Genomic DNA, 12765 nt, shown 5'->3' on the forward strand with positions numbered 1-12765 from the left:
CTGAGCTGTCCAACATGTCCTCAGCTTGTTTCTCTGATAACTTCAGATCCAAACGTCCAACGACTAAAATCCTTCATCTGGTTCAAACATGATGCTGAAAACCACCGAGGTGTAAAAAGTGAATCATAAAAATGTGACTGTTTTTTCTGTCAAACACAACACGAGCACAAAGAGGATGTGATGTCACTGACACGGAGCGTTACCGTGATTAAAATCAGAAGAAAATCAGATTTCTCTGGTTTCAGAATTGATGGAAACATTTGAGATAATGTCAGAACACAACTCAACAACGTTTAGAAGACAAGTCTGACTGTTTTTAGACGTTTTAATGTGGGAAAGTTACAGATTATAACTTTAAATGAACAGAACAACCAACAGATGTTACAGATGTCAGATCATCAGTCTGCACAGTGACACATTTAAATATAATCCTCTGAAGCAGCTGACATGAGATTCATGTCGAACTAAAACCATAAAAACAGTCGAGACAAATCAAACCTAATGTTCCTCCTGCCTGGGTCCCTCTGCTCACATGATGATGATGATGATGATGATGATGATGATGATGATGATGATGATGATGATGATGATGATGAATTCTTCTCACTGTGAACTGCTCTGGTTGATAAGCAGCCATTTCAGTTATTATCCTTCCTGCACAAACGTCTCCGTCTCTGAAATAAGCCACGGTGTAAATAGGCCGTTTCTAAATAACCCCCCCTTTCCCTCTTGTGCTAAACAGCTGACTGTCGCCATGACCCCAGAACATTAAAGACATTTACTGAGAAAACTGCCTCATAAAAGCAGCAGCCTGTGTTTTAAATTGTTTCTCGCCCTGATGGATGTTCTGCTGTTGTGAAAATGTGCGTTATATTGTGTTTGAGTCGCACACGTGTTTATCAGATTATTGTTGAGTCTCGTCCTTCCCTCCATCTCCTGATGACGGGGTTCAAACTCAGGCTGCAGCTGCTTCTCCTCTCGATGTTGTCTCCTCTGCAGCACACTGACATCTAGTGTTCAAACCCTCTCACTGCGGCAGGGGAGGCGTCGAAGGCTTTATCTGACAGTGAACTTTGTTTCTCTGTGTGTGTGTGCGTGTGCGTGTGCGTACAGGCATGTCGTCATGGCCACGTGCAACACCTGGAGCATCTGCTGTTCTACGGAGCAGACATGAGCGCCCAGAATGCCTCGGGAAACACCGCTCTACACATCTGTGCCCTGTACAACCAGGTGAGCAGGGGCGTGCATGCGTGCGTGCGTGCGTGTGTGTGTGTGCGTTTCTGTCATTGACACAGATGTGTGTGTGTTTAGGTGCACACACCACCACTGGATCGACCTGATGCTATTTTAAGCTGCTGAGCTCTTCCAGCAGAAATGTGGAGCATCGTGTGTGTGTGTGTGTGTGTGTGTGTGTGTGTGTGTGTGTGTGTGTGTGTGTGTGTGTGTGTGTGTGTGTGTGTCTCATTAATCACTGACGGGCTCGAAAGTCAAACTACATTCTGATTATTAATTATTCACTAATAAAAGTTGAGAAGTTGCTTTAAATGAACTAGTTGAGGGTGAAATCTGACAGAACAACAGAAAACATCTGAGAGGGAAACACACGACGAACAGCTGAGGTGATATAAATGATTTACCTGTGTGTAAACAATGAAGGAAACTCATTCCTTATGTTTGTACCAGCGCTCCGCCGGGACTGATGGAGAGTTTTTATCCAAACTGGCGATTTAAAAACAACCAGCTCATCTTGTTTTCCTTTCTCACAGCTGATTGTTGTCATAGTGACGATGTTGTGTTTAGTTTTTTATTCCTTGACACGTGTTTGTTGAGTGTTTTCATCTCTCCCAGGCTAAATAATCTCTTCTCTGACCGCGTCTCCTCGATCTCGATGGAAAAGGTCAAGGAAAGATGTGAAGAAGAATTCATGAGGACTTAGGAAAAGACATTTTGTTTATATAACTTAATAACACATTTCCTTTCCTAGCGACAAACACAAAACTGACAGGACTGAAATGTTGAAATAAGAAAACATTAAAGGAATACACAAGCAGAGAAAGATGAGACATTAAAATGATAATTCAATAAAACAGTAAGGACCAGAATAAATTTTATTCAGACATAAGTTTATAATTTCCTGGCGGCGCTTTTGACATTTTTATGCATTTGTTAAATAGAGAAAATTCATGTTTAGTGCTTCACACAGTGGGAGATGTTTGTGTTGTGTGTTGTTGTTCTTCATGATGAATCCAAACCGGACAGATCTGAAAGAGAAGAAATATTTATCTATGGATTTGGAGTTCAGTCGATCAGACGAGGATTTCCATCAGTTCTGGATCGAGTCACAAACATAAAACAGCTGCTCTGTTGTTTCTATAGTTACGTGGCTCTGCCGCGGTGAAACTACAACGGTGCGTCACTTTAAACGTTGCTGCGACAAGGAATTGTGGGGACGGCAAGATAGGAAGCACTGAAGCTCCTTTCCTCAGCTCTGATCATCACGGCTGCTGCTCAGCTGCTTCAGCTCATTTCACTCATGTCCCGCTAACACCTGAGTCCTGAACCTGGTCACCTGGTCAGTGATCAGTGAGTGTGGGAGGCTGCAAGGGCTCAAAATGGTATGAAGGGGAATGGGACACATCACGTTACCTTGACGACGCCAAAACAACTCTTTGTTCCCTTTCTCCCATGGGGGGGGGGGGGTATTTATTTACAATTCTCCTTGCATGTTATTTATCATACTAGCTTGTGTTTTTGAGGCCACTGCAGCTCTGAGTTTCCCCAAGAGTACAACGCCACCGCCCAGTCACAGTCTGCCTCTAATTACCTTAAACAGTTAAACTGTGAGACTGAACCTCAGGTGAAATCTACGTTCCAATGTTGATGTGGAAAGTCAACGATTTAAATGTGGTTTAATCTTATTATGTGTGAATTTATATCATGGAGCTGCATGAAAACTAATTCCTGATACCTCTGTTTGGGATTTGCTCCTAACCCCAGGGTTCACTGAGTGTAGCTTCCTCCTCCGTTAGCTTCCACCTATGACTTGAATTTCTTCTACAGATAGAATTGAATAGAATAGATTTTTACTGTCATTGTTAAAAAAAACAACAAAAGTCAGTTTAGCAGCTCTTTGTCAATGTGCAGGAGAGCCAGAATAAAGAAGTGTAGAAACACAATGAAAACAAAACAACTGCCAAAGCCTGAAGAGTGTGGGGCCGCTGCGTCTGACTGCGCCATCTTGGATTCAGCTTCTATAATTAGGACAAATCTGACAATATTCTGTGTTTTCTTAAATAAGCTAATCCAGGAAAAACACCAATTACTGTGTGTGTAATAAAGCCTGAGGTACTTTATTAGTCTGAGCCATACAGCTCCATTGACTCCATCAGGTGATTCCCACACACACTGTCCTGCTGCCCCAAATACTCACTAGAACTCTGACTATGTATTCGTCCGCTGCTGAAAATAGTCCCCAACAAATGAACAGTTTCCCTCTGTTTGAATAACGTTTGTTAAAAACTACAGTTACCTCAAGTTTTTAATGATAAAAGTTTATATTTGTGAGTTGTTTTTTAAGACTTCAGGGGAGGGAACTGAGAAAGTATCGAGACACGGACTAACAACGTGTTGGTTTTCATCTTTTCGTGGGATTGGTCAATGATAAGAAAATAACACCAGCCTCATCCAGTAACTGAATGTGCACAGAATCGTTGAAGCATCTCAAAGACCACTTCACTTAAACCTGTCAGTTTGCCCTCCAGCTAAAGGTCAGCAGCAGCCTCTAACACTTGTTTGTACAGCCACTCATTTGAGACCACTTTACACACTGCCCTTGGAGCGTGGCCAGTTCAGAACAGAACTCTGGCTTCGGATCAAAGGCAGACTTAGTGTGTTTGAATCAAGTCAAACATTTAGTTCCACTTAAGAAAGATAATTCTGTTTCTGTAGCAAAGGTCCCCTGTGCTTTTGACCTTTAGGAAATGGTCTTAATCTCGCACCATCTTCCATTTATTGCTTATATAGAGTGTTGAGGAGAGGGATGAAATGCTGCATCAGTGTCAGTGCATGGAGGAGGGAAAGGCTCAGTTTTAAAGGTTCTGTAAATGAGATTTTAAACAATAACACAACAGGAAACAACTGTTTTCTATTTAAAGATGTATGGCATCCTAAACAGAGAATGAAGTCGCACCCCCTCTGTGTGTGATGTAATGTGAGTTTCTCTGGTCTGGGTAGCCGGTCTGGTAGCATGTGCATGTTAGTGCATGTGAGTCCTCCCCACGTTTATAAACACACAGGCTCCACCCACAGGTGAGATGATATAGTGTAGCGTTCAGGTGAAAGGGACCTGCAAAAATTCCCTCCACTCAGACAAACAAAGACATGAGACCAGATCATAAGTGGACTGGGCTGAGGACTACAAGCTCAGATCCTCTTCAAAACATCCTGTTTTAAAAGTCTTTACCAGCTTCACCAGTGTCATTACTGGCTCCATCAGTGTCATTACTGGCTCCATCAGTGTCATTACTGGCTACATCAGTATTATTACTGGGTCCATCTTTGTCATTGCTGGCTTTATTGGTGTCGTTACTGGCTCCATCCGTGTCATTACTGGCTCCATCAGTGTCATTACTGGCTCCATCAGTGTCATTGGTGCGGCCTGTTTCAGTGGATCAGTCCATCAATCAAGACTTTTTTGAATTATATATATATATATATATATATATATATATGTGTGTGTGTGTGTGTGTGTGTGTGTGTGTGTTCGGCAAATGTTGCTATCGCTAGCTAGCTAACGGTCAACATTGCTGTGGAGCATATCACAGCATTGCTAGCGTGGGCTAATTGTTGTGTCTAGATTGTTTTTTGTTGGCTCTCGTGTTCACAGGGAAACTTTATTCAGCAGTGGCACGACGATCGTTTACAGAACCTTTAATTTAAAATCAATAAAATCAATTCTTAAAAATGAGGCTGCGATTATTGTGTACTTTTCTTATTCTCAACAAACGCAATGAAAAGACAAAAATAAGCACGCATTACTCAAACAGGAGATAATAGTGCATTTGTTGGGGACTATTTTTAGCTGCAGATGAATCCACATTTTGCGTTCTCGTGAGTTTTTTTACACAAACACAACTTTTATTAGTAAAAGACATTCATTGCTGGTTTTGGTCTTTTCATGGGATTTGTTGACAATAGGGAAAATATGATGTATGACCAAATGTATCCTTGAAAATCAAATAATTAAAAAAGTCAAAATTTAAGTCATGAAGAACCACGAGGACCCCAGGAAGGCTAACCACTGGATGCTAACAGGGATCCTATGGACATACAATCAGGGAAGGAATAAAACATGTCAGGTTTATATCAGATAAATACTTATTTGTAGGATCAATCATTATTGGTTTTGGTAATTTAATGGGATTTGTTGACAATAGTAATAATATCGAACATCCCCAGGCACATCATTTAAAGCTGGAAGGCTGAGGCAGTGATAATGATGGCTGCATCTGTGAAACAGAGGGGGTTGATGTAACCTGGATTATTCTATTAGACTGTTTTACTGTACGTGATAAATATTCATGAGCTCTCACTCCTTGATAGATGGAGTACTCTGAGCAGATTCCAGCGCAGGATGTTGCATAAAAACATTTTTAAAAAAAAACTAAAAACGTCTGGCGAGAGTGAGTGTGCGAGGACCGTCCTCCGTCAGCCACTAACACAACATGAAACGCACAAGGAAAATCCATTTGAAGCTAAAGTTTTCATGGTGTCCGAGCTGCTACTTCCTCAGCATCATGGACGCAGAGTTTGACCTCTCACGCAGAAGAGGAAGAGGAGCCACTGTTACAGCGCAGGCTGATGTGGATCTAGAATAAAATACAATAAAATAAATAAATCTAAATCATCTCCAGTCCCTTCTTCTTCTTCTTCTTCTTCTTCTTCTTCTTCTTCTTCTTCTTCTTCTTCTTCTTCTTCTTCTTCTTCTTCTTCTTCTTCTTCTTCTTCTTCTTCTTCTTCTTCTTCTTCTAATCATCTTCTGACTGTAAAAATGCCTCTGCTTCAGTTCACAGCTCTGTGATATGTCACACTTTTCCATGCTCAAAGCTTCATTATAAATGTAGCCTGTATATAAAAAAAAAAACCATGTCGTGGGATTGCTCCACTCCAGATGGAAACGTCCGTGAGTAAAAATAACACACTGATGCACGTCTTAAAATAAGATGTTAAACGTCTAATGACAGAGATGTTTGTAATACTAACAGCGCTGCACAGATTGTGGTTGTGTATCAGGATCTGTTTGAGACTCAGAGCGATGTTTCAACTCTCAATAGCTTATTGTGGATCTAAAAAAAGTATTTATATTCATGTGTGTGTGTGCACAGTACATGCGTGGTTGAGCACTTTGTGGGCGATTTGTGCAGTAGATTCAAACCCCTCAGCACTCTCCATCTCTCTGTTCTTTCTCTCTCTCTCTCTCTCTCCCTCTCTCTCTATCTATCTATCTCTCTCGCCCTCACTCCCTCTTTCTCTTTGAGTGGAGCAATAGATACACACTTAACAGCGAGTGAAGCTCCATTCCTGATATAGGTAATAGATGTTCTGTTGTCTTTTCCTCATATTCCTGTGTCAGTGCTGGGATGTTCAGACGTTCACACACACTCTCCAGCTCCTGCTCTCCTCACTTCCTCTTTTTTGCTTCTGGGGGAAATTTTGCTAAATGTGACTGGAAGCTAATCATCCTCCTCTCTCCTGAACAAAGTAGGAGAATTAAAGGACTTCAGTGTTGAGTGTTTTTTTTTTTCTTTCTGTCGTTTCTTCAGCTTCATTTTAATCATTTCTCTCTCTCTCTCTCTCTGTCCTCCTCAGGATAACTGTGCCAGAGTGCTGCTTGTTCGTGGAGCTGACAAGGAAGTGAAGAACTACAACAGCCAGAGTCCATTTCAGGTAGAGTCAAAAAAAACAAAAACACACATCTCATCTTCATAACAATTTGCATGTAAACGATTTAAGATTATTGTTCAGCTTTCAGTGTAGGAAAAAAAAAACAAACAACGTTTTTAGTAGCAGCACATTTTCTTCGTCTCATTTGTTACCATGGCAACAGTGTGCAAAATGGTCAAGGTCAGCTGCAACCAGGGATTGTTGCAAATGTCTTCCCGGCCAATATTTGTTTGAGGGAAACAGTGTCGAGAGGAGAGCGGGTGTCTTCACTAACTATTAGAGAACACGGCGTGTTTATTATCTGCAGTGAGGATGAGGAAGTGTGTGTGTGAATCACCGAACCTGCTGTTAGAAGGTTTTCATGTGATCATGCACATAAAAGTGATGCACAATTGTACAGGAAGTGCTAAAGTTCGAGCGTGTGTGCATAATTGTATGAGCAGGTGTTGTGTATCTGCTTGTGTGTTTGTGTTTGCAATGGCTGAAGTGAATCTGCTTCAGCAGGGGTAAAAAACAAAACAGCCCAGCAGTGCTCGGAGCTTCCTCTCTGCCATGATTGACTCATAACCTCCGCCTGAGTTACAAAAGAGCCGTATTCAGGCGGGCGTTTATGAAAGGCAGTCCCACGGGGTCCTCGGCTGTCCTCCACAGCCACTCCAGTGGAGCGCTTCATTAGCTGGAGCGCTTCATGAAGGGGGTGAGCCTGGGCCCGAGCGGAGACCACATCGGGGTGTTAGTCAGTGATGGAGCGTTCAGGTTTTCAGCCGTGGCCTAGATTTATCTTCCGTTTCCTCGCTGATGTTCCCCTGCAGCTTCGTTTCCCTCCAAGTGACACTTCACTTTTATTGAAGTGCAGGATCAATAATCTGCTCTGTAGCGTTTGAGGGTAATCATCTTTTTACCTCAATTTTTAAAAACAGTTACAGTGTGGATGTAAAGAAAAGTTCAGTTGGAAGGAAACTGCTGATGCTGTTTGTTGTTTGGTGACACTGCACAGATCAATATGGTGAAATGAGCTGTTATGTAAGACGTCTCTCTTCAGGCCTGTAAAACAAGAGCATTGCTGAAGTTATCAGTTGCGACAACACGGTTTTGTATCACCTTACTAATATGATATCATGGTGATACATGAAAGTCGATAGATGATCATATTGAACGCAGCACAGAAACGCAGCAGACGATTCTTCCTCACAGGAAATGGAAACATCAGGTGTTGTTGTCAGTCCCTCAGAGGTAAAGAGCTGCAGCTCCTTCCTGCAGACAACATTTTGTACCAACTTTGAACAAACACACACACATACACACACACACACACACACACACACACACACACACACACACAGAGAAATGTGTTGTAGAGGCGACACAAACAGCAGCTCCTCTCCTGACAGCAGCAGAACAACAAGCAGCACTAGACATGCTGTGGACTCTCACTTGTTTTCAAGTGGGAAAAACTCGCTCCCTTGCTCTTACTATCTTTATCACTGTTGCACTCTCCACCTACACACAGAGCCAAGAGCTGAATCCAACAAGTTTATGCCTGTTTTTCTGAGCGGTTGGCATTCTGGGAAATGTAGGAAGTCACTAACTTTAAGTAGAAGAAGATAAAGGGAAGAAGAACTACAACACATTAACTTCTCCACCACTTGACTCCAGGAGCTCAAGAACTATCACAAACTTGCTAAAAGTGTGTAGCAGAATGGATTTTGTGCACACCATGGCCAAAAGTTTGTGGACAGCTCTTCTGGGAAGGCATTTTACAAGATGTTGGAACCTGGCTGCAGAGACTTGCTCCGATTAGAGGAGAGAGAGAAAATACAACATCAGTGATGATTCGTCACATCGAGCGACACAAAGTCGTTTCATCCATCATTAAAGCTCCATCCAGTGTAAAGGTCTCTGTCCATGTGTAGTGTGATTATAGATCAGGTCTAGCTTCTATATTAATACTGTGAAAGTATCAAAGCCTCAGTCCACAGAGAAATGCACACAGCCTGTATTCAGAAACTGAGCCTTAAAACCAGCCGTCAGGACTTCTGGAACTTTGTGATGTCACAACAAAGCAGTCACCAAGCCCCGCCCACCTGGACCCACCATCCAAACCTTGCAGGATTTGGTTTCTCTGAGTGTTTTTACCTGAAATCTGCTATATTTTTATTGATCACTCAGAAAACAGTCTGAGTGTAATCAGTTTTTGTATGTTAGTGTTTTCTTTAGAGTGTTGGAAATGTGTCTCTAAAGCAGCAGGGAAGATAAACCATATCAGTTGTTGTTTACTATGGAGCATAATGTAGTACAAGGTGTTTGCAGTAGGTCGTTACATTTGCTCATTAAGATGCTGCTTATGAGAATCCCTTTGTACATACACATGTGCTCTGGTATTTGTGTAGTGTTTTTCTGCAGAGTGGTCACTCTCTGCGCTCGTGCGGTTCAGCTGCTGAGAAACAAATCATTAGAGGCTAAATTAACAACTGCAGAGTGCAAATGTTAATAAACAGCGATTGCCACCTCTGAATGAGGCACGCTTACGCTGCGCTGCTGCGTGTGCTCTTAATTAGGACACTGTGTGGGAGTGTGGCCATGCATTTGATAATATCATGTGTCAGTTCAGTGTGTGTGTGTGTGTGTGTGTGCGCAGCCTGATCATTGTTTGCGTACGACAAGGAAAAAGAATTTGAGTGCAGAAAAACTCCCATCATCCTCTCCTCTTCCTGTTCTCTGGATGGAGGGCTTTCAACGAGATAAAAATTCATTTTACTTTATTTAACAATCCTCTAACAACCGGGTCCATCCTCTCCACTTCCTCCAGCTCCTCTTTTTTTATCTTCCTGGCAGTGTTTGCATCTCTTCCGGTCTGACCTCCGTGGCTCCTCTGAGCCTTTCATCCTCCTCAGAGCCTCATTTCATTTACCTTTCTTCCCTTCTCTCAGTTTTTATCTCCACATTCTTTACGTCTCTCCTGCACTTTCTCCCATGTCACACCTCTAAATCTAATTCCTCTCTCCACTCCTCATTACAGTCAATTGTCTATTTTCCACTTCCTTCCTCCCCCTTTATATCCTGCCCCCCCCCCCACACACACACACACAAGACACACACACAACACACACATTGTCTTATTCTTCCCATTGCCCTTGGCGCATACTGTAAGTCAGACATGATTTCCCCATCTGCTTCTCTTCTCTGGCCTTATTATTGGCTCCACCACATGACCATGTCAGCTGGTACAGTAATGAGTGTTGTCAAAGTCTTGCCAGAGTCTCGGTGTACGGAATCAGACATCTTGTTGTGTAATTTTTTTTTTTTATCAACGTATAAATAGATCTGTAAATGTTAACAGAGTCAGTTTTTGGTCGACTTAACCCCCCCCCCCCCAAATTCCAATGAGCAACTGAGTTTTGGTGCCATAAGCAACAATTGCTGAGTACGGCAGCCCAGGAGATGCGAGCAGGGAAACCACTCTCCACCCCCCCCCCCCATTGCAGTCGCTCAGCGGGAATTATTAGGCAGCAGCACCTGAAACATAAAATGACTCAGAGGTAAACGGGGCAAAAATCCTGCAACTGTGAAGAATCGGAAACTGATGTTTTGCAGAAAAAAATCACGACTTATAACATAATTGATTAAAGCTGCTCTTATCAATAATATCAATTTTATCTTGAAGTTCCTATATTTTACACTGTGTGTTGAGAGGTCCCTTCCAGTCTTTATGCTAAGCTAAAGCTAATCACCCCAGGCTCCAGTTCCATGCTTATTACATTTGGAGCAAAATTCTTTTAAAGGTCGGTATCATAAAGACAACTATAACATGAATAAACTAATTCACAAAATTGGCCATTGTATGTGGACACCTTAAGTCCGTTGCCAAGGACATATTAAAGCTCATATTCTTTTTTCTGTGTTTATTTAATCCAGAATCTCTAGCCTCTCGATTTCATGTCTGAGATCATAAAAAAGAGATCAGGTAAAACTAGAGAAACCAATCCGAATTTGGATGTGGGTCATGGGCGTTACTGCTTTGTTGGACATCACAAGTTCCAGAAGTCCTGCGGGCTGGTTTAAGGCAGTTTCGAAATCAGGCTGTGTGCATTTCTCTGTGACTGAGGCTTTGATACTTTTTCACAGTATTAATATAGAAGCTAGACCTGATCTATAATCACACCTACACATGGACAGAGACCTTTACACTGGAGAAGCTTTAAACAAACGGATCAAATGACTCTGTGTCTGTTTTTCATTTTCGCCCTCAGCTTTATTTTAGCAGTATCAGTGTCAGGCGCTCACAAAGCAGCTGTTTGAGCAATAACAAAGTTTGCGAAAACACAACTGTGCAGCACGTGTCCGGCACCAAACAGGAGACAGACAGACATTAGCGACTAGCTGCTGAACACGGCGGAGCGTTTTAGCAGCTGAAGAGTCCCCTCTTGGTTTTGATCTGGCAGACTTGTGCCTCCGCGATGTTCCACTTGGCTGCGAGCCACTCCACACGGCCCGCTCCCACCTCCTTCAATCCCCCCTGGTTTACTTCTGTGGCTAATACACAACCGTTGTTGTCTCCATGACAACCATGGGAGAACAGGAAGGGAAGGGAAAAAAAAAAACGATGTGGGGGGCGGTGATGGTGGTGATGGCAGTAGTGGTGGTGATGGTGGGTGGCTGAATGATAATGAGGGAAAAAAATTGTGACTGTGTTTCCAAGTGTGTACTGGTTACCTGGTTTCTAATCATCAATTTTAAATTAAATTCAAATTTGAAAGTGTCCCAACAGGCGTCGTCTGCTGCTCTGTGTCCTCTCTGCTTTGGACCAACTTTCACAAAACACTGTCAGCGTCCAGGAGGAGAAGGAGAACCGAGACAGGTGAACAGAAAAATCTAATGAAGTCACGGGATGTGGTGATAGCATCCACTGCTGCTTCAGGCTTGATTAAAATCCTGCAATCAGAGGTCTGTGCTAGTGAGCTGAGACTTCCCTGTGGAGCTCTCTGCTTCCTGTCGCCGCTGTTCGGTCAGACGCAGAGACTCGTACGAAGCCGCCAGGAAACAGCCGTCAGTCACATGAGGAAGACGTCCAGGCTTGCTGTTACGTCATCGTTTCTCAGCGCAGAGGTGACGTTACTCTGTGAGTCCAACTGTTTTTGAAGAAGTCTGTGACTAAATAGTTGATGGTGTAAGAGACAACAGTAACTGTGTCTGAACGAATCCACTGACAAGAGAAAAAAACACTTCAGTTTCAGTTCTTAGACCCTGACAAAAACTGTGATGCGGGCAGGTCTCGTGGACACGATATCTCAGTCACACCTCGACTGAATTCAAATTTGGCAGCAAAAATTCACTAGGACTCAAGGATGAACTGATAAAATTTTGGGGGTCAAAGGTCAAGGTCAAAGTCACTGTGACCTCACGAAACGTGGTTTTGGCCCTGTGAACGCAATAAATCTCCTTTATGCCTTGAGGGAGTTTTTCCTTCAAATTTGTTAAAAACGGCCACCTAGACTCAAGGAAGAACTGATTACGAATTTCGGTGGCCAAAGGTCAAGGTAAGGTCACGTGACCTCATGAAACATGGTTTTGGCCTTGTGAACACAGTATTTTCCATATCTCCTCAAGGGAATGTCAGATTTTGTCACAAAAGTGAAAGAAAGCAGGGATGTAACTTCAAACTAGTAGTTGTTATGTAAGTACGATTACGTAACAAGCAGCAGCTGATCAATCAGCTCACCTGGTGCTGCTGTCAATAAGCCGTCTCCACACCTCTGTCTCTCCTGCAGCTGCATGCCGATCATGTCATCTGAGAACTGTGTGGACGATAATATCCTCTTTTAT

General features: G+C 42.7%; 1 protein-coding gene across 1 annotated transcript in view; it reads left to right on the plus strand.

The window, feature by feature from the left end:
- The window catches only part of shank2 (SH3 and multiple ankyrin repeat domains 2), a 135137-nt gene that overhangs the window by 22512 nt on the left and 99860 nt on the right, over positions 1-12765 (plus strand). The window contains exons 7-8 of the mRNA XM_022746879.1: positions 1114-1230; positions 6868-6945. Coding sequence (XP_022602600.1) covers positions 1114-1230; positions 6868-6945 — 195 coding nt within the window. The remainder of the gene's footprint in view (positions 1-1113; positions 1231-6867; positions 6946-12765) is intronic.

Source organism: Seriola dumerili, unplaced genomic scaffold (genome assembly GCF_002260705.1).
Source record: "Seriola dumerili isolate Sdu_G_001 unplaced genomic scaffold, Sdu_1.0 BDQW01000011.1, whole genome shotgun sequence".
NCBI lineage: Eukaryota > Metazoa > Chordata > Actinopteri > Carangiformes > Carangidae > Seriola > Seriola dumerili.